This window comes from Pungitius pungitius, chromosome 20, assembly GCF_949316345.1.
Source record: "Pungitius pungitius chromosome 20, fPunPun2.1, whole genome shotgun sequence".
In the NCBI taxonomy this organism is placed as follows: domain Eukaryota; kingdom Metazoa; phylum Chordata; class Actinopteri; order Perciformes; family Gasterosteidae; genus Pungitius; species Pungitius pungitius.
Window position 1 is genome coordinate 8,425,251 of NC_084919.1, and position 22,827 is coordinate 8,448,077.

The 22,827-nt window shown below is 46.0% G+C and overlaps 1 protein-coding gene across 7 annotated transcripts in view; it reads left to right on the forward strand.

Annotated features, from left to right (window-relative positions):
- nhsl1b (NHS-like 1b) overlaps nucleotides 1-22,827 on the forward strand; it is a 73,656-nt gene that overhangs the window by 35,918 nt on the left and 14,911 nt on the right. For 5 of the 7 annotated variants that reach the window (XM_037449755.2, XM_037449756.2, XM_037449759.2 and 2 more), the window contains exon 2: nucleotides 20,947-21,099. In XM_037449755.2, the coding sequence (XP_037305652.2) occupies nucleotides 20,947-21,099 (153 nt within the window). Of the gene's footprint in view, nucleotides 1-17,594; nucleotides 17,851-20,946; nucleotides 21,100-22,827 lie in introns of those variants that run through there. The other 2 variants (XM_037449762.2, XM_037449763.2) reach the window with 1 other exon arrangement.

Here is a 22,827-nt window from a genome sequence, read left to right on the forward strand (position 1 = left end):
TACTGGTCACAAACACATGTGTTGTAGAAACGAAAAGAGGTTGTTTGTCTTTGCAAATTTTACTTTGTTTGCACAGTTCTGAAATTATGACCAACCTACCTAGCTGTAGATTAGAAGGAAGTTCCTTTCCCTTCAAAAATGGCTGCTCCTCCCTATAGAAGTTAAACATAATATGTAAAATGTTGTTGTAAACGCTGTCATACATTTCTTCTCTCACTAGAAGTTAAAGACACCACTTCCAGTTTGGGTTTCCAGCTGCAAAAGATATGAAAAAGTGACCCACATGCTGTGTATTACTTTAAAGCGCTGTGATCCGAGCAGTAGATTACTCTTCATTGGACGCCAGTTACAGAATGTCTGCTTATGTTTATGATTTAAACAAGTCCTCCCAGTAGAGGTTGCCAACTCTTGGGCAGATGCGACACATTTTCAGTCAACGTTCCTCCACATCCAGCTGTGGCCAGTGGATTCTCATCTGCTTTAACCACACCCCCCCCCCCCAACTACCGCTGCAAAGCCTCACATTTTAGCGTAAGCTTTTGGCCGGGCGGCCCGACCACTTGGTGTGGCTTTTGGTGTGTTACATAAGTGATTTCTGCACTTGAGCTCCGCTTTAGTTGAATACTGCCCAAGTAGGGATTAGTTGGAGTGATTTTGGAAAACCTCGTTCCCACTGTAATTGGAGGTTTCCTTCAGTGTGACGGTTTTAAAGAACAGCATCTTTTCCGTCCAAGTTGGACAACGTAAGCCCCTTCAGGCAGATGTATCCGACCTCCTTGTCGTGATGTCCTTTAAGGCCATGTCCGATCTGGAGGAACACGTCTTGGCGGTCTGTTTTTTGACTTGTGATTGCACTTCTCTCGGGTCTGTGAGCGTTGGAGAGACTTTGGATGTGTTTACATGCGGACATCCGCTGAGGGGAGACGTGCAGATGTGGTGATCAGGCCATGCCCAGATGTTCGGTTGATGAAGTGTGCGCTTTGACTGGAGCCTGAGCAATCATCTAGTTTGAATAAAGTTAGTCATTGTGTGAAGTATTATAAGGGTTATATGATGAAGCAGTGGTATTCATTGGTTTGTAACCAAAAAATATGTATATTCACACAATGAAAGTGATAAATCAATTCATTTTTTTATTGATCAGGTCAAACATTCAATATGTGTGTCTGTGTGTGTGTGTGTGTGTGTGTGTGTGTGTGTGTGAGATTCTTTTCTCTGGGGAAGCCGTGTTGGGTTCATCCCCCAGTGACCCATATGGCTATGTGTGTAAACCTATATTTAACCTCAAATTCTTAGTGACATTTCACTTAGGATTCTTCACACCTTTATGGCAGCTGCATCTGAAAAATCATTTCCATTCCATATTGGCGTACGGGCAATACCTTATTATTGATGGGATTATTCATTATCATTAAATGTTAAAGTGCTCACAGTTGATCTTTGCAGCTCCAAGTAGAACATTTGCAAAGTCAATTTGCATGTTTTTGCATGAGCTGGAGGGAATACCAACATTTTGTCTGAAATTTTTTAGAATCATCTGTAACAAAGTGGCGGACAACCTGTTTTTAGCGGCCCAATTAAACTCCCTTCAGTCCCTCTTTAACCAATGCACCTGTGCTTTGCGTCTGGAGTTACCGTGACCCCTTGACTCGAGCTGCTGACCCGCTACCTGCCCTCTGGCCTTGTGGGTAGTCGTGTTGATGGATGTTCTCACACTCAACATGACAGGCTGCTTATGCCCAGTGGAGGGGAAGAGGGGGGGGGGGGCAGGAGGGAGGGGCTGAAATGTAGACTGCAAAGTAAGTGTTTTCCAGTGTGGCCTAGTTTGATCCTAAAGCCACTTCCAATAATCAGATATAAATACCACAACATGGGTTGATATTAACCTGTAGTTTTGCATAGTTGAACTCTTGATGAGTACTTATATTGAGATTTGAGCGGGTTTGCTTAGCCCTCAAATTAAAAGAGTACTTGAAACCAAACTTTCGAATTGGCTCGAGACTTTAGAAGAAGCCTCAGAGGGGACGATGACCTTCTGTAAACAAGTTAAACTCCTCCCAACAACAACAACACGATTTCTGGTGTTGGTTGGGAAACAATAGCTGCCGAAGTTCCTGTGAGTGGCCTCTGTCGGGACTTAAGGGAAGCTTTTGTGCCATGAGAAGCATTTACAAAACAATGTGCTTCTTAGGAAAGTTTAGAGATGCTGCAGTCATTAAGGGGGACTTACTGTATCTTTAGTGCCAGGAGGCGGGCGCTAAGCCGTCCTGTTTTAGGGACAACAGCTGAAGGTTTTTGTTGCTGGTGAAGTTTGGAAAGAGAATGGCCGACCCCCTGTGGATGAGTGGATGACTTCCCCAGGACTAACTCAGCGTGCAGGTGCTCCTCTCGCTCCATTCAGACCTATGTGTTTCCACGGTTACCATTGTCCCTTCACCAAAGCCTTCCGTTTTGGCTTCCCTCACTCACAATACGCTGCACTCCACACACACACACACACACACACACACAGTCCACATAGGAGAGTCGAACACAAGCATGTAAACACACTCGCAATGATGCATACACAACATGCACAGTCCTGAAGTGGACGTTGCACCATTGAAGATGCACACACACACATTTCCTGACCGGTATTAATCTCTATTCGTGGGCAGTGGGCTGTGAGAGTGTGACGGACGTGCACGCTGCGTCTGGGCAAGACCTGAGCGTTGACAGCCAACTGGGACACACGGGACATTCGCTCCTCTCACACAACTGTCCCCACCACAGATCATCGTATCTGTATCCCCCCCCCCCCCCCCCCATTGAGAGACGCTCTCTTTGTGATCTGTATGACCCAGTGTGTCGATGTGTTTGTGGATTTGGGGCATCAAGAGTGATAAGTGCAATTTAGGCCACAGCCTGAATCTTTTGGCCCGCCCTGTGGGTTGTGTGAGTCCACCTAATGTTTTATGTCTGTGTGTGTGTGTGTGTGTATAAAGTGGTTCTTCCATTATGCTCTGTGTGTGCCCGTCCAGGGGTTTTGGTTTTGTAATCAGCTTGCGTGTTGGCCGTCTCCCCGTACTGTGGAAATGATAACCATCATTAATGGCTGTTTTAGCCTCAGGCTGTTTGCTGAGGCTTTGGCAGTGTAACAAGCGCACAAACTCACACATTATCTCCCTTTTCCTCAAAGTTGCATTAGGTCTACGAGTGTGCTGCTGCGATAATAATTGTTTTCACTATTGAGTAGATATTTCTTGGATTAATTGAAGACCACAAAATATCACAAAACAAGGGGAGACTGCATCCCAGTTTACCAGAGTTAAGGAAAGGTCTTTAAAAGTCTTGCTCCTCTAACAGCCCAAAATATATATTCACCTCAAAATGTTTGCCAATCCTCCCATTGGAGAAGCTATAACCAGAGATTGTGGTCTTTTTTGCAACAGTGTCAGTCACCACAAGAGGGAGACATTCCCATAGGAATAGTTGTTGCAATCGTGCAATTCTCTTCATTTTCAAGATGTTTTTCTCATTCATTTTTTTTTTGTCTGTCTGTCTTTCTTTTTGACCTTTGACCTTTTTTTCCTCTTTAAATAGTTAGATTCTGGCTGGATCTCTGTACTTGGTAACATCAGCGCAGTTCTCTCCACGCTTGATTTTTGCGTTATCCGAGTTAACCATCTGACTCGTATCTCGCCAGGTCTTCTTGAACTTGTACACATTTGAGCACTGGAAGCATGTAGTTAATTGTGTGGATCCTGGTGTCCATCTGTGTTGTGTGTGTCCGTCACAATCGCAGGGTAGAGCTGGAGGCTGGCTAATCTGGGTTTACAGATTAGAACCGCAGCGGAGGAAAGAGAAGGAGGAGGCAGAGCTGCGGGGGAGAGGAGAGGCCATGTGGACGCCAGAGTGCAACACTGTCTGATGGATGGATGGATGAAGAAGGAAACTGTAGACTTGCTGAGCCTTGTGTTGAAAGATATTGAGCAAACAAATCGCTCACCATCTTTGGTCATAATGTGTTTGTTTTGTTAAACTTTTTTGTGGATCTTTTTTTGCACAATTTGTGGTGGCGACTTTTGGGTCGAGGACAGCTTAGTATTTAGAAAAAAAGCTACTTTAACCACAGGTATTTGCAGTTAGGCATTGTCCTTTTTAAAACCTTGTTTTTGCATAAGTTCTTCAGTTGTGATTGTTTCTGAGGGTCATATATCCAGCTTTTGTATGTGTCTTCCAGACATCCGACCCACGTTAATGTTGGGTTTTGTTTGCTGTATGCTGCAGTAGTCGAGTGTAGTAGATGTTCTGGAGTTAAATCTTGTAACACTGCACAGCCGCCTTTGTCAGGCAAATCCATGCGGGTGAAAAGGATCCCCCGAGAGAGGGAGAGGAAGGACAAAAACAGTAGGAGGAGAGGGGAGGATACAAGGTGGAGGGGGGGTCCCCTGTGGGTTGCAAAAACCTCCAAACCCCCGTTCTATCGTCCCAGAAAGACGGGGGGAGGCCTACTGAGGATTTTGAAGCATAGGGGAGGTCTTTCACTGTCACCCCTGCGTCCCATCACCTCCACTGCATGTGTCCAAAGACAGATTGGATTGTGCTAGAAGTAGGAGGAGTTATGTGTGTGTGTGTGTGTGTGTCGGGGGGCTCTTTGGTCTTGTATAGCGCTGGAGAGGGTGGACTTTGAGGGGGGTGGGGGGCGGAGGGGATCTTAGCCGGGGATGATCACATACGCACAGTGCCTCTCCTCTGAGCCGGTGGTCAGCTGCTGGCACAGGGCCTGCTATGAGGACCCGCCTGGCGAGAAAGGAACTCTGCGCTCCTTCCTGCCCACCAGCAAGATGGGGAACAGCCTCCAGAGCCGGGCCCTCCCCAGCCCCAGACCCGCCAGGCCGGAGGGCTGCCTCCGCAAACGCCTGCTCTCCATGTCAAAGGTCCACCAGAGGCCGGACTCTCTGTGGACACCCAAACCGCTGCTGGGACCAACCATCAAAGTCTCAGCTGGGAGAACTGGAGCCTTTCATGGGGGGCAAGGTAATGGCTGGCAGAGCGGGGCGGGGGGGCGTTGGTTTGAAGTTGTGGAATTGGGACAAACTCGTCAGTTTGCCAGAGATGTTGAGTGCTGTCTAGTGTAGCTTCATTGTGTCATGTGTGTGCGTCCTCTCTGACCTCAAAGGCGATGTGATTAGAAGGGGGTTCTTGCCTTCAACGTCGGAGCCGGACTACCAGGTAGCAGTCTCTGTGAGCCTCTTATTGAGACTTAGCCGACTTAACGTGGCAGCACATTGCTGTTTTGCTGCAGTAATGATTGTGGTGCTTTTGTTGGGGGGGAAAGCGTTTGAAAGGTATCTACGGCTATCTGAGTGATCTGTGCCATCTGTCTTTGTGATTGTGTATGTGTGTGAGAGATGCTCTGCGTCTCGTTTGTACAGACTGTGGCTTTGTGACCTCTGAGACTCTTGGCCAGGGCTCCTAGAAAGGCCTCCGTGACCCCCCAGAGAAAGGCGTCGAGGACTACTGTCATTCATGCTGCATGTTGCACTAGTTACTGTCCAAGAAATGTGTTTGAGCACTTCCACGTATGGTCAGCCACCTTGTTAGTCAATATGTGCCATCTAGACCGGATGCCCGTGCGCTTGCTTGCATTTAGACCCCGCTTCACTGTCTTCTGCGACAGTAGGACACCGTGACACCCCTGGGTGGCCACCCCCTGGGAACAAGACACAATAGCTAGCAGCTGGAGGTGATGGGCCAGGCCCGCAGGGAAGGGTAGCAGAGCTGACAGTGGATGGGTGATGGAGGTGACCCACTTTCACCTCCACCACTTCATAAAGGAGCTACGGAGGGACATGACAGAGTGCTGAAGGATTTGACAAGATCCGTCACATGATCACGTTTTTTATTGACGAGAACACTCAAAGATCCGACATTACAGTACTTCATAGTGCTTATTGTGCCTGGGGTCGCGACCAAATGACTTGTGAAAAGGCAAATTAGGGAAGATTCAACTTCTGTAGCTACTTTTTTTGTTGAGTCTTTTCAATCCGCTCTATTCACAGCTTTCCTCTGTCTTCCTTCATGGTAACTTTGGTAAACCCGCGTGCTGACATACCAGTGTGGCCCGCCCTGACGCCTGCTCTGGCTAACACGCCGTGACAGCTCAAGATGTCGCTGCCATGGGTACAGTATTGTCTGGGTCTCTAGGTTGATTCAACCACCCAGCATTCATGCGCCGCTGAACACACGACCCTAACACGCTCAAATTGTTTTTTGCTAATTTGTCCTCTGCAGCGTGACAATATATAATTGAAAATGTTGCCATTTTGTTGTAGGCCATATTTTCATATTGTAAGCTTTTCCACTAATAGTGCAGCCCTGTTTTTCAGTCTTCACTTATCTTTGTTTGCAACCTGACCCCAAGTTCTTCACATACTGCAGATTAGAAATTGCAGTTCTTTTTTTTCCAGGAGCTTCTTCCTCTGATCCTCCTCCTATTCTACATCAGTTTAAAGGTGGAGCAGGTGTTCCACCGAATCCCCCATAATCCCTCAGTGGGGAGGCAGGTTCAGCTATCGACAGATCGGTGCCAACAACTCCCGAGGGAAGAGCACCTGAGGGAGGCAGAGTAACTAGATGAGAACAAATGAAATGGGCAAGTACTGCTGAAAACCAGTTAGGGAAATAAGAGCGGGGCGCTGGGAACCAGCAGCGGCTGGGTGTTGCCCTCAGCTCTTTGTCACCGTCTTCCTTTTGTGGTTTCATTCACATAAAAAGGACCACGCCAGCCATCAAAACAGGTAGTTGATTGAGGGTGGCTCCACAATTGAAAAATTAAAGCTTTCCTGCATTCAAAATACATGCAGCCGTAGTTAACTATTCGTACTGACTGATTTTGAATAAAACCGTTAATTTTTCCCACACTTTGCAGTAAAGTCTTTCCTCTTACTCAGGGACTTTTCAGGTTTGAGGTCAAACACCTTCTCCTGACAACACAATGAAACACGTCAGTTTCAAGGCTTCACTCGTACATGAGTACACCCTCAGTCCTGAATGTGCATGGAAATCCCCCCCCACCCCCCAATGGCCGGTCGGAGGTAGCGAACAATGGAGGAGGGAGCATGACACACGGCTTAATGAGATGAAGGAAAGAGGGGGGAGTTCTCTCTCACACACACACACACACACACACTAACTCATTTCTGTAAGTAGGGGGTCAGGGGTCGCTCGGAGTAGTTCAACTGTAAAATGGGTTGAGGCAGTGTTTTTCCTTCGAAGCAACTGTCTGCCACGATCCATCAGTCTCTCTTCCTCGCTCTCGTAGATAAAGTCTGTGTGAACGGTGTGTGTTTTTTTTTTTTTTTCTAATCTACTCACCGGACATAACAGCTGATTCAGTCCTGAGCATGCGTTTCGACATTTATCAGGTCTGATCCAAAGAGGTGCGGTGTAATCAGTGGGTAATAGGGAGCCGTGTGCCTGACAGATGGATGACCTCTCGGCTTGTTAAAGGCCTAATAGGTAATGGCTGGCCGGCGATTGGCTAAACAGGCGCTCCTCCATCACGTGCGACCGACAGCTAGCGAGGGTCCTCGCTGGCACACGTCGGGAGGTAATTGAGTTTGTTCATTGGCTCTTTTGTTGGTCTGCTCCTCGCAGATAAGCATGTTTCCTCTGAAATATGATGATCAATATGGTGGCAGGTTACATTCAAATAAGTTAATCACATCACAGATTGCTTCCATTTTCTAAGTTGAAGTAACAGTTTGTTGATGGAATCTAGAAGGAAGCAATTTGGGGAAAGAAAGTAGTTTAATTTTACCAAATGTGATTTAATAATGTTTAATTTGTCATGTTTTCACTTCTTTAATTCTGCCCTGAAGTCAGATGTAGTGTTTTGATGGGTTGGTATTGTCTTTTGGTGTGCACATGCTTGTTAATTTGTTGTAGTAATATAATATAGTCTGATTGATATTATGGGGCTGTTCTCAGCTGGGAGACTGGAAGCGACGGCACGAGAGAGGAGTTCATTTGTCAGGAGTGATCAGGTGTACGAGACCCTCGGTGCCCCCTTATGTGCACAATTGAATTTTATTTAATGGCTTCATTATCAAATCAGGAGAGATAATCACTGGAATCTACAGAGACATTAATCCTTCCTCTGACCAAATGTGTCAAAGGCCATACTGGGAGCTTTAAACAACAATCTAACACTGTAACGGCCCACTTGCATCTGTTTGCTTTCACGGTAGATTTATATTTTGTTTCTAATTATCTCAAACAATTCCATCTCCTGTGTTCTGCAAAGGGAGTCACCTGGGGGTTGGCTCATTGTTTGGCACCACATGGCACCCGGATTCTGAAGATGGCTGATGCACATGCAGATCTTTAGCTCACAATTAGAGCTCTTGGATCTCACCCTTTTCTCTCATCCTGGTTCTCAGTACCATGTTTTTTTTTAGGCTGTAACTCAAATCTTCTGTTTATTTGGTATTGATAGTGAGCAATACTTTGGCGTTCGTATTCCATGCAGCCAGTTAACAAATTGTAAAATGATAGAGCTCGGTACAAATTGTTTTGTATAAACTACAAAGTCTCAATAAGCTTAAACCCATCTGCACTGGAAAAACAATTACGTAATGAATGTAAGAGTTTGTCTTAACACTTGCCATAACGCGATTTTAAGACTTAATCTGACTACAGCTTTTGCCTTCTCCTTTAGCCTCAGTCAGTTCAGCGGTGGCTGTGTCGTTGGTAATTGTAATCTTATTGTACCTTAGTGCAGGATAAGTGTGTCTTAGCGCTCCACGGCTGTATCTACCTCGGTCGCAGCTCATTTCTTTAATGAGCGCTGCATTTACAGGGAGCTTTTTTTTTCCACCTCATGCTGCTTTGCGTCTGGCCCTCTGAGGCTCCCGGCCTAGTTTGCGCTCCTCATCGGTTCTGCCCGCAGAATGCACACATGGTTACATTTCTTCTACCGTACGCTTTCACACAAAGTGCACAATGTGCTTCAACCCAACGAGAAAGAAAAGGTAGCTGTTAATTATTTGGGTGCCAGTAATGTTATAGTTAGACGTATTTTTTCAATGACTTGGACAACCACAAAACAACTTATGTGATTGCTTGTGAGGACACATAGCTCCCATTATCCAAAGACACCCTCACTCCTCCACCCTGTACCCAAGCACCAGCTCCTTCTTTCTCCCCTTCTCCTTTATGTCCCAATCAGCTGGAGGCTCCATTAAGCCTCACAGAGCAAAGCCGAGCCTGTGAAGAGCTCATGTCCCCCCATAGAGGCTGATTATTAAAGAGAGAGGGAAAGTGATTTTAGGAGCCTCTTTAAATCTGTCTCCTAATGAGTGTTCCTCACCATAGCAACGTCTCTTCTCTGAAGGCTTTCCACTCCACTTTCATCAATTGATTACGGTTAAAGGCAAAAAAAGAAGGAACAATGTGGAGAAAGGGAAGCTGCAGCTTTTAAAACCTCAGGGGAGTGTCCACCGGTGACCGTTCGACTCACATTTCGTTTGCTTATAGCAGAATCTACATTTCTAGAATGTTGTTAAACTGATGTAACGAAGCAGGATGACTTTGGTAAACCAGCGTTTGTCAGCTGTTGCTAATCTCCACCACCAGGTGGCGACGTAGTACAGACATGCAGAGGGACTGAGCCGGTGCTTCCAGGCCTACATTTCAAAGTTGATCATCTAAGAAGCAGTATAAAAATGACTTAAGATCACACACAGTCAAAAAACAAAACGAAAACAACAACATCAGACTAAATTCATTGGATTATGGAGATTACCAAATTACAGTTGGATTAATTGCCCGTCAAAGAGAACGGGCTTATTTTACTAACACCAAAGAGAGACATATGGGTTGTCACATAATAGAATAATGGGGGTCATACATTTTGGGAGTATTAGATCAGGGAGCAAGTCCCGTTTCCCTCAGGAACCATTAGCAGGTTGCACTCATTTCATCCAACAGAGGTCCGCTCTCTCTATTAATGCCTCCATCCCTTCATCATTGCTCAAATGGGACAGTGAAGGGGTGGTTTAAAAATAAGGAAAGCGGAGGAGGAGAGAGAGAGAGAGAGAGAGAGAGGGAGGGGTTAAGTGGATTTGGGGTTCTGCCTATTTCCCAGACGAGGTCTCAATACAGGATTATCAAGGGAGGAACCCAGGCTTAGCACATGTGTGCGTGTGTGTGCACACACACACACAAGAGCACACACACCTGTGTGCATCCCTGAGTCTGTTCCATAAGTCAGATGAAACCATCACAGAGTGTCTGTGTGCATGTGTGTGCCTTACAGATGATACCGATCCACGTCATCCGATGAGCCCTAAGCCTGTCCTGAGACACATTAAACCCTCTCAGTCTTTACCCAGGGATTAAAACACACTCCTTCCAGGAACTTTGCCAGCATGGCATTACTAAATGGCGACTAATGAAACGCATGAAGATAAACGTTTTATATGTACAAATTATTTATATCAGGAGTTTACTTTCATACTCTGTGCCCCATGAAGGAAATGTGGGACGTGCAGAACATCCGACTAACAAAGAAGAGACTTTGGATCGATGGATCACGGCCCTGGTGAACACGGCCAAATCCAGTGACGCAGTGTGGATGTATTGGTTTTGGAAAACGGATCAATGCCATCCACCAGAACACGCATCCGACTTCACATCCGACCTCCCGGCTGTGCCTCCACCTCCGGGCTCATTGTCTTGCTCACTTCCTAGTTTTGTGGTCGTTGGTAAATTGGTTGCGTGGCTGATTGTTGATCAGCGGGTTTGGTGTTGCGACCGCCCTCGTTTTCCCTCCACAAATGACCTGTTGTTTATGAGAAGTGAGGTGCAATGTGGGTAGTGGGTCACACACACACACACACACACACTCGGCTTTCCTCTGCCAGCCCCAGGTGGCTTGTTGCTTTGTGCCCTTGAGCGACTAGAGGCACTTAACCTAAATTAGCTCGGTCTGTGGCTGTCGGTCTAACTCAGACAACACTCCCCCGTCTGCAGCACGAGGGTCACGGTGTCGGGCAATGCAGAAGCTTCTGTGCACAGCTGTGTGAAACGAGGAACATTAATTACATCTGCTTCCTGCTTCTTTTTTTGGACATCAAACCCACGGCACTGTCTTTGTAAATCAGTCACAATTGGAGTGTCGGCCATCAGAGTGAAGTGTGCAGCGGAATATTGATGCACATCAATCATATAGTGAGAGTCAATGAAGTAATATTCCAGCTGCTACCTATTGATTCCTGTCATTATCCCAGCTTGGACATTATTTACATCACACTTTTAATCAAGCCAGTTGTGAACTTTATGTGGGGGATGGAAAGTCTCTCACACACAAACACACACACTAAAAGGGAATACAGTGCACAACTACAAGCGTGGCTCTCCAGTGCATTGCATCAGTGTTTTTGTGTCAGATTTATGGCATTTTGTGTGTGAAGTTAATTATAAAATTGGATTAATGATAGACGCACACACACTTAGGCCCTCAGGACAGAAGAGCAGACAGCCCTGGTGCTGGAATGTAGGTCAGGAAACAAGCGCGGCATCCGACATAATGCTGTGTGTGTGCAGGCATTCCTACATTGAAGTGTGTCCATGTTCATGTTAACTTGTGTGTGCGGTTACATGATTGTGTGCAGGTCGACTATAGGCACACGGGTTGTTTATGTGTGTGGGTCGACGGCGTAAACAAAGACAACCAGAAGGATGAAGCTTAATGGGATGCAATGATATTAATTCAGCACCCTTTGAGATCTACATTGTCAAGTGTGTATAAATCCATTGTCTAAATGCAGGAGATCCAGAACCAGCTGTATGCACACGCAGGCAGGCAGGCACGCACACACACACAATGGGATAAACAATGATGTGAACCGGCTGTTGGCCAGAGAGCCCCACAAACACTCGGGCCTTGTGGTTATTGATGCGGCCGGTCCTCGGGAGGCTCCGCTGGAGAGCGAGATGGGAGTCGATATGAGTGGAGACAGTGAGGCTGGATGGTAATGGCTCCTAATGTAGTCCCGGGTGCCAGGGATCCGTCTCCATGTTACTACGCTTTGATGATTTAATGAATGCCGCCGAGCAGAAATGAATCAAATGAAAGTTTGCCAAAATGCTGCTCAATTTTGGCACGATACACTAATGGAGGGTTACACTTAACTTACAGAGCATTTAATTATTTTGTCAGACACAATTTTCCCCTGTGTTTTGTCTTTCAAAGACCGGGCAGAGGTCCATTCAACGCTGCTCTGAAACGGGTTTGAAAACCGTATTCATGACCAGAAGTAAATGTAAAATCAGAGATAGTTTTCTTTTAGTTGCTGAAACAGGAAAACATGCACTGAATCTGCTCCCGCGAACTAACAAACCTTCCTTCTTCAGTTCCATCTTATTGTCCCTCTGGCTTCGGGGGGGCCACCAGGCCAGTGGGGTTAGATTGCATTCAATATAAAACTCTGTTGCCGGGGGAGAGAGGGGTTGATGGAAATGGACGCTTGGCTACAAATCTCCAACTCTGCAACAAACCTGCCTCCCTGTCCGAAGGCACCAAAAGCTCCGGCGTACAAATCAGCCTGCTCGTAAAACAAGAGCGTTTTAACACGAGTACCTCTCAAGATCCCCCCCGACCCACACAGTTTGTGTGCTACCAGTTTGTGCGTTCTTTCGGTCTTTTCGTGGCCGGATCTGGATTCGCGGCCACGCTGAGGCACAAAGACGAAACACTCGACTGTGTCTCTTGATAACGTCCGTCCACTTGCTCCCAGCAGAGGTGCACAGATCCGGCCCGAGTGTTTCTCCTTCATCCCGGCTCGAATTTCAAAAGAGGGAGGGGGGGGGTCGGTCGGGTCTAACACTTGGGGAGGGAAAACCAGGCATAACCGCCATGCCTGCTGGGTCTTTGTGTATGTTTGTGTGTATAATAACTGTTTTTCCTTGGGATGTTTTGCACTCGCATTCTGTCTACCTCACTTCTTGCTCCTTTCTCCTCCCCCTGACTTTTCTCTCTCCCGGTCTGCTTTTATCTCTCCTCTCTTGTTTCTTTTGTCCCTTCCGCTATCGGGCTTCGCATCGCTACTCGGTCAAAATGGCTCCGGCACATCAAAGAGTCTTTCACCCTCTTGCTGTGGCAAAACGCTGCTTCCCATCTCTTCCCCCGTTTTTGAAAAGTCTTTGTGAAAAGTTTTGCTTTTGATACCATCTCCCTTTTCCTATCCACCCCATTAGCATTGTGTTGCCCTTCTACAAAGACATTTCTACGATTCTCACACACACACACACACACATCAAGCTGTGTTTGAACAGATAACACAAGTACACGCGTGTGCCCACATCAAGACACAGAGTTATGAAAACCAAAAACAAACAAGGAGCACAGTGGGATTAGGGCGTAGTTTGCATTGTGTCTATTGACTTTCGCAGAGAAGCAGCAGCCGACAGGAGGAGGCCCCGCTGCCTTTCATTCAGAAGAATAACACCCAGTAACTGCAAAAGGCAGCGCTCTGCTCTGCTCATGTGAATGACCCCCCCCCTCCCCCCCGGTTTATGCTGCGAGGGCAACATTTCACACGGCACACATGAGACACTTTGGACATGAAATGTGGAGAGCCTCTACAGTTCGACCTGTGCAGAGTCAGCTCACTAACATGATCAAACGTGTCTTAAAATGTGTACGGGCAGACTGTCAATAGTGTGTGTGTGTGTGTGTGTGTGTGTGTGTGTGTGTGTGTGTGTGTGTGTGTGATGGAATCCCAGCTGCTTCAATGGAGTAGGTCAGACGGAAACAGCGGAGCAGTAGTGTGGGGGGAGGAAGGAGGATCGTTGTTACCCAGTAACCGCTGTCTGCTGAACGGGCAGACGTGCAACAAGGGGGGCAGTGAGGGAGGGAACAAGAGTTTGGTGTCAGAAAAAGGTCGTTAAGCAAATGTTAGGGCTTAACTTAACGCGTTTGTGTGCGTGATGCTCGGGAACTTTACCTCATGCTAAAATCATCAGTGGCAGAAAAACATTTATCACGCCTTGTTTACTCAGGACAGCCTCTCTATCACTTTGGTCTGTGTGTGCGTGCGTGCGTGTGTCTGCGTGTGTGTGTGTGTGTGTGTGTGTGTGTGTGAGACAGAGTGGTGTTTATTCAGGAATGAGTTTAACTTGGCTGAACTTCTACTGTAGTCGTGTCTACAGAGATTTTCAACATCCTTAAAACTCGACAATTATACCGTGCTACTATCACTCTCTTCATGTCATTATTATCCAATGATTACACATTTTCTTTTTGTTCACACAAAGGCAGAAAATGAAATGCTGCTTATAAACATGGAGTATGATGATGTCAACTTCCATCATCCTACACTGCCTCCCCTCTCTCCCCCATCTCCCCCTCCCCCCAGTGCTGATAGATAATTCATGCTTTGCTCCTCATCTCTGGGAGGACCAGAGCGATGGGGTTTCCTGCTGACCTCTGGTGCCACGCCTTCATTCACACAGATGTAGGGATGAAAGAAAGGGGGGATTGGATTGGAGAGCAAGGACGTTGCTCTACATGCAATAAATTCTACAACTTCATTCACTGACTGAACAATGAAAATGGTGGCACAAAGGGGAAAATGATCTTTATTTATTCATTTTTGGTAGAGCCAACCGCCCAAGTCCAAACATTTGTTGCTTCTGGGTCTGTCTTTTTTACGCTGTCAATTATCTGTTTTGGGCTGTTTGACTTAATAAGCCACCTCGCAACATGTTTTGTTTATTGTAGGCAGGTCTTTGTCAGAAATTGAGGGAAATGTGTATTTCAATTTTAACAACCGATGCGATCAGGAATGTAGCGCAGAGCCTTGACATCTCGCCTCCAATCGCTGAAGACAAGATGGGTGCTTCTTGTTCACTAAGCTTAAGTTCATGCATTTACAAACCAGTGGGCTTCCTGTGAACAGTTACTTGACCTCATGGTTTTCCACACCTCACATTTTCACGCTTATCTCCACCCAGCAGGTTTTCCTCCGGCACTGGGAAGGTGTGCGATGTCGCAGCCTGAACAAGACAACGCGGTGAAAGAAGGTGGGGGGGTGTAGGGGGTAAAATCGATGCAGGCTTGATTACATTAGCAGTGCCGAGGGCTGATTTCAAAAAGAAAAGAAGAAAGACAACTGGTGGTGAAGGAAGAAAGACGGGGGGGGGGGATTTTTACATTTAGCAGATCCGGTAGAGCTTAAGGGGCTTTTAGGGGGTCCGCCTACCGCTCCTCTTATTGCGTCCAAATAGGAAATAAAAGCGTAAACGTGTCAGATGAGGGGGGGGGGGGGGGGGGGGGGTGTGTGTAGGTGCCTGATTCAGGAACTTGAAAGGAGGTTTGATAGACCTCAATATTGGATGAGGGATGTTTTGTTTTTTTCTGAACGAGAAGGGCTAATGCTAATGAGAGAGATTCTGTGTGAATGAGTTGAATCATACATTTATTAAGTCCTTTTCTAAGCAAAGTGTACTCATAACTAAGTATCTCTTGTTATTTGGTTTGTTACACAAAACAAGACATTTGAAGAGATGTCTTTCGGAAGTACAGGAATATTTCTATAAATAATAATAATAAAGTAATAAATCCTGATTTAGATTGAACAATGATAGAATATTAGTTTGTAAAACTACTTCATAAAGAAGAAAGAAAAAGCAAAAAATGCCTAACGTTTAGGTAATTAAGATGTATTAATTGCATAACCACAGGGCAATTATCAGTAGGATTGATCTTTAATCACGTATCTTAATAATCCCTGATGTTTGTTGGTGCTAAATAAGCCTCTTCCTCCAAGGTCCAAGCATCACGCTTTCTTCGTGTCCTGCTTACGGTATGAACACATGAAAGATTGATATTGTTTGGTCGCTGGGAGAGGGAAGACGTATGGCTCAATGGATGGATATCCCTAATCCTAGAGGTGGCCTAGATCTGAAGCCCTCCTTCAGCAGAGAGAGCTGTTGACCTGTGTGTGTGTGTGTGTGTGTGTGTGTGTGTGTGTGTGTGTGTGTGTGTGTGTGTGTGTGTGTGTGTGTGTGTGTGTGTGTGTGTGTGTGTGTGTGTGTGTGTGTGTGTGTGTGTGTGTGTGTGTGTGTGTGTGTGTGTGTGTGCCTGAGAACAATGGGCTCTTTAATGAGTGATGCTCCTCGGGCTCGTGTCTCCGCCTCAATGATCATAATACTGTACGCGTGCCAATCTGTATGAGATATACAAGCCAATCGGAGGCTACAGGGACTCTGGGGGGACTTTGTTTAAACCCAGTTGGGATAGACCTGCGTTTTATCATACTTATTTTTTGTTTAACTACCTGCAAAAAGATAAATAAATGCCCCTCGCAAATTTCTCATAGGTCATTTTGTCTGACCATAGTCACAAAACTAAAGATATTCAATTTAACGATGTATAATTGTGAAAGGCAGAAATCTAGTTCAACAATTGGATTCATGACAAAGTGATACATTATGATCAGAACTTTAACCACCTGACATTCTTTAGCTCTGATATGAGATTGTCAACACTGGTTTCTATAATTATTGTAGGATCAAGGTTATTTGTAGCCTAAATATGGTTATTATTGTAACTTTATAGCAGGTTTTGTTGGTGACTTGTTGGTCTTTGGAGTCAACATGACACGTACTTAAACATTCATTGCAAAAGAAGAATTATTTCATAAACCATTAGAGCAGTATTTCATAAGGTCAAACGCAGGTTGAACGCTGGAGAGGAACACCACATTCACAGAGACTCGCTTAGAGCTTCACTCCTCAGTGACCAAATACTAAAAATACCAAATACTCTCTTAGCAGATTTCCCATTCAAGCTCTTGTTGCAGCCTCCTCTCTCCCTCCCCTCCGCACAGCCTCCCTCCCTCCCTCCCTCCCCTCTTCAGCCATGTGGGCTGAAAAGAAATACGGCCGCATTAGGAGGGGCAGCCTGTGTGTGTGTGTGCGTGTGTGTGTGATAGATTGGACAATGGGAGGATTGTATGTGATCTATATTCATGTGGCACAGATTCCGAGGCCATGTGCACACACACAGCAGGTTGGGAGTGAGCAGACGCAGGAGGAAGGGGTCAATAGTGTTTTAGACAACTGTAAACACATCTGACAGATTGTCGTCTACGGGCTCGGGTTTACTTTTGCATGCAGGTGGAAGCTGCACCCTCCCATCTCGACGCGTTTCTGTTCTTTTCAAGGAAGTCCGAGGTTCTCCTGTAGTTCGCTGCAGAAAGTAAAGGGCGACTGACGTTCCCCAGCAAAAGTGCACGAGTTGACCTGTTGGTATTAATGAAGCGAGTTCAACTTTGAGCGAGACCTCGAGTGGCGCGGAGCGAAGGAGGAGGAGAACGTAAAGGCGTAAAGGCGGGCCGAGGATGAGAAATGAAGGGAGAGGCAGCCAGAACTCCTTGGTAACCAAAGCACAGGGGAACAGGGGGGCCGGTCCTACACCCCTCCCACTGTGCGTGCGTGTGTGTGTGCGTGTGTGTGTGTGCGTCTCAGACGACTGGACTGCCTGAGGGGGGAGCAGCAGCAGCAGCAGCGGCGGTGGTGGCGGCGGTGGGAGTGGCGGACCCAGTGTGTGTGTTTAGAGGGACAGCGATAGGGGTAGAGGCTCATTGTCAGCGTGGTGGACGCTCTCTCACACACACACACACACACTCTCAGTGAAGCCGCCGTGGAGTGAGAATGTGAGCCGACACCAGCGCTCGTTGGCAGGATTTTTCTTTTCTTAGTGCCTTTTTTTTTTAAAGCGAGACAGGCTCCCAATCGGAATAATGGTGTTTATCGGGACCTCGTTAAAATCTCTGATTAAGTACTTCAAAAGGAAGGGTAAGATATATTTACTTTTCTTCTCTATTGATCATCAATGTCTCATGTGAGTACTACTTGCCATGAAAACTACAACAAATGAACAGCAGTTGATTCAAATTCATACTGTCTTGTTTTTGTACTTTCTTGTGACCAAGTATTAAAAAAAAATGTCAAGCTGTACTGTATCAAATGCTTACACATGGCAGCTTCAATTAATTGCACATCATTTTAATACAAACTGACGTTTTTCTGTGAGCGTGTTGCTTCCCCCCCCCCGTTACCAGGTAACCACTGAGCCAGGACTTCACAGAGCCGACAACTAATGGCACTTAATGACCCAACAGCGTTTTGTTATTGTGGCAGCTGGAAGCATTTGAAATCACAGCTTCTACATTTGAAAAGAATTGCCCTCTTTTTCTTTCTTCTGGGAGCAATTTAGGGGTTATTCATGTTTATTTACTTCTAAATATTTGAGATAATCTGATATCAAAGGAACCCACACTGGGACTTTATGCCATGCGTGTAGAGTAGATTCTGGTCAGGACTATTGGTTAAAAGGCTACATAACTATGTTGTTGATAGCTGTGTATTAAGTATGTGAGGACGTTAAACAAAGACCTGGTGGATGCAAGCTGCTTGTGCCGACTCTAATCTCAGGTGTATTTATAGCGTGCGTTTCGGTCAAGGCTGAGCTGCTATTGTTAATCATTAGCTCAGCGTTTTTTGGCAGGTCTTATCTTTGCATGTGCCTGCACTTTGCTCCCTGGTTACCCACCGCAGTCCAGAGGAGAGCGAGCTCCAAACTAAGCACTGCTTACATTCTTAACTTTTCATCATTAGGAGTACACACACTTTTTAGGGGTAGCATTAGAATTGTGACTCAATCTGGGTTTTATGTAAAAAGGCAACCTCCCCCACAATTAATAATCACGATAATTTTACACTATGTATCTAAAAAAATGAACTGAGCTGACACTTGCGTTGGATGCGTGTGTGTGTGTGCGCGCGCACCTGCACACGATACGTGCCCGTTTGTGTCTTTCAGAGTTTTCAGCACCCAGTTTGCTCTCCGTCTGCGTAGGGAGAGCTGGGATGTCAATGGACAGAGGGATTATTAGGCTTCTGAAAGACTTTCGCGCCTGTGTGTGTGTGTGTGTGTGTGTGTGTGTGTGTGTGTGTGTGTCTTTTAAGGGGCTAGGGCATATTGTGGCTCTGAAAGGCCTGATGTGGAGACTGATGCAGGGGGACAATGCAGGCTTTGTCTCCATAGTCCCTGTGTCCTTGGTTCACCCATAGACTTCACTGAGGTCTATTCAATCCCCACAGTCAGAAAGGAGGGAGGAGGAGGGCTACCTGTGCTGAACTTGTCGGAGAGCAAGAATATTACAAATGGGTTTCATAAAAACGTCATTATGTGAGACCACGATTTGGCCGTTGAGCTTTGGGGGCACTTCAGTGCCTTGCTCATGAGTGTGTTTTGCATTGTGCGACACAAACTACTTGGGCGCACCACTCTAGTCCATTTTGATTGTTCTGACCAGTTCTGACCGCATCGCAGCCACACACAGGGAGACGTCTGCACCTCTCACACACACTCTCTCTCTCGCTCTCTCTCTCACACACACTCACTCACTCATGGTGACATGACTGTAGGTGCTGCCACGTTGACATGAATGTGAACAGAGTGATCTCCTGAGCTAATGCTAACAGCTGACTGCTCCTCAATGAGCCGTAGCAACAGACTATAGCTGCCATTAGTCACCAGCGGCTGCATGACTTCTAAATGAAATCATGCAGCCGTGTTTTGACCTTGCTGCACTCGTTAGGAGACACACATGTAAACCGAGTCGGACGGAAAGAGGTGTTAAGGTAACTAACGTTGAAGCCCAGTAGAAGGTATCTGTATAACAAAGCCGCTACACACTGTCTCACACTTTCTCCAACGACCTATTTCAGGGATGTATGGGACCCCCCCTCCCCCACCCCCCCGTCCTATACATCTACCTCGGAGGTCTTCTGTTTTCCCCCGAGACACACAAACACACACCCAATGTATCCAACTGTGGCTCATTAGCACCTGTGAAAAAGACAAAAAGCAGTCCACCCACTCTCAGCCCCTTTCACAACACGTGCCCTTCCTCCCGGTTCCCTCCGACGTGTCTCCCTCAGTCCTCAGTCAGATGGACATGTTGTGACGGTCAGGACAGGGACAGACAGCCCAAATGGAGGTAGTCCTTCATCCACGATCAGCTACTTATGCTTGGATACGCTCACTTGGTAAGCCAAACTTTTTGAGGATTGTGTGCGTTTGTGGATATTTACACCCCAGTTTTTTTCCTGAGGTTTGTATTGTATATGTAATGCAGCACGGGGGGGAACCGCCAATTACATGATCATTACAAGCGCCAAAATGCAATAATGTTCTGTTATGATTCCTTTGTTGTGACAGAGCGAAGTTCTCTAGAAAATTGTTAAAACTCTGAGAAGTCTGGTCTGTTCTTGTGAGCGAATAGAGAGATAAACATCTCGGTCACTTGAGATCTAACTAAACGAAATGTCTTTATTTCTTTCTCTGAGGCAGTTCTTAACCACAAGTCTGCTTACCTTTTGGGTTTGCGTTTGTACGTTCTCGGTAGCCCGTTTGAGTCTGTCGGCTGGATATCGTCCGGTGTTTGCTTCACTCTGACCTGCCCCTCGTCCCTCCTCCCCCTCGGACTTGTGTGGCCAACTGTGCGATGTCTCAGATGTGTGTCAAGTTGTTGGTGTGGAGGCCGACGCCTGGATGCGAGTTACCTCAATCTCCTTCCTCGTCCCTTTCTCTGACAAATATAAACCTCCAGGAGCAAGTTCTGCTTTTACCAGACATTTTCTAGTCCATAATACATTTTTATCCAAAGTTTTGGGTATCACAGAACTCCCCGTTTCAAAAATAAAAATAACTCCTCTGATATGTTTGCAGGTTATGTTTTGCTTTTTTCCCTTCGACAACCAACAAAATTGCTCTTGAGGGAAAATGCATTAAAATATCTTCCATCAGGAGATCCACCAGGGTCAAATTTTAAATGTAGTTAATGTTGAACAAGAATCTATAACCTGATCTTTGTGTTTCTGCAGCGGTGTCCAACCTGGACGAGGAGAGCAAGTGGACGGTTCATTACACAGCGCCGTGGCACCAGCAGGAGAACGTCTTCCTACCGGGCAGCAGGCCGCCCTGCGTAGAAGACCTCCACCGCCAGGCCAAAGTCAACCTTAAGACCGCCCTGCGAGGTAAGCATCGGTCCAAATTGGTTCGCTTCAGAGAGCTGGACAGGATCCAACGGAATAAGCGATAAGAGTCTGGGTGAGAGGAGTCGTTGGCCCCTCGTCTAGACGAGGCGATGACAGAGTGCTTGCGTTTTTTTCAAGTTTAGTTTTCTTTATGTGAAGCTCGACGAGAGCTTGTAACATCCACAGTGCACAGGGAGACTCCATAAGACACTTTCTGGAAGGAGTAACACTGTTTTGTTTATTATTTTTGGCAATGACTAATGAACTGATGCATCAAATAATTATTTACGCTCTGTGTCATTGTAGTTCCAATTATCTTTTAAGTGATATCCAAAATCATTTCCATGCTAATTAAACAAAATACACACACTGACAAATCTTGCATGCGAGCCCGCCCTCGCGTGACATTGAGGAGCAGCTGTTTGTCTACAAAAGCTGTAAAAGCGTCCATCCGTTCCTTCTTAAGTTTAACCAACAACACAACAGTGTGAGATCCTCTCCTCCATGTTTGTGCAGCACAACTAAGAGGAAAAAGCAGGCCGCAGCCTGGTTGTCGAGACGACACAAGGGAGTCGAGTCGCAGAAGAGTGACATGTTCTTAATACTCTCACAACATTTGTAGAGCAGGAAATGGATCCACCAGTAAATGTGGTCACCTGTTTCGCTGACAGTTCCCGGGAAGGTTGTCCACTCGTTACTCGGATAACAGATTGGGAGGCAGGTGTGAGAAAAAGGTTTGGAGGTGTGCTTATGGGTGCGTAAAGAGGTGCATGTGTTACAATAAAGGCCTGTTGTTTACATGAAAGGTTGGCCTTGTGTGCCAGCTGATAAAAAAAGAGATAAAGGGAGAGAGAGAGAGCAATGGTGATGGTTTGTAAAGAGTTTTAACAAACACACACACACACACACACTACAGGCTCCCTTTATCTTTACTTTTGTTGACCACTGTGCTGTTGCATATCGCTTCCTGCAATATTGATGTTGCTAAGTACGCAAACACCACCTGGGAGGTTGGATTAAATTAGACACCCTCCCCCATCCTGTCCTCCACTCAGCCCCAGGGGTCCTGACTGGAAGACAACAGGTGTTCAATGGGAGCACCTGTGATGTCCATTGAGTCCTTGTGTGTTTTGGCACTTTTATTAAGGAAGTTGAGGCTGCAGGGTTCACACCTAGCTACAGCTCGACCAAGAGAGAGTATATTTAATGTTTCAAAAACATTCAAGTACAACTATCTAGGTTGCGTTTAAACCAAAGTTGTCTACATGTGTAAATGTAATGATATATTTAAAAAAAAAAGTAATTTAAAGGATCACATCGGCAAATTAAACCAGCCCATTCTCATGCACACGTAACCATCCATTCCATCCAGGGACGTCAGCATGAGTGCAGTGAGCTACACGAGTCAAGCCAAATGATCAATAACCAATCAGATGGCAATGTGCATCCACACACATACGTTTGAGCTTGCGGTGCAGCCGAGTTACAGAAAATGTGCCAACAGGTCGAGATAATATCAGGAACGTTACGCAACAGTCATGATCGTCAATAATATCCAAGAATGATCTATTAGTTTAGTCAATGATGCCATTCAGTGACAAGCAGGTTGTTTAGATTTTAGATTTGAACCCTCACATTTTATTTTTTCTTATTTCCCTTAGGTTGCCTTGTTATTTAAGAGCTTTTATTATCATACAGCAAAATAAGCCAGTGTTTGGTTTTCATTTC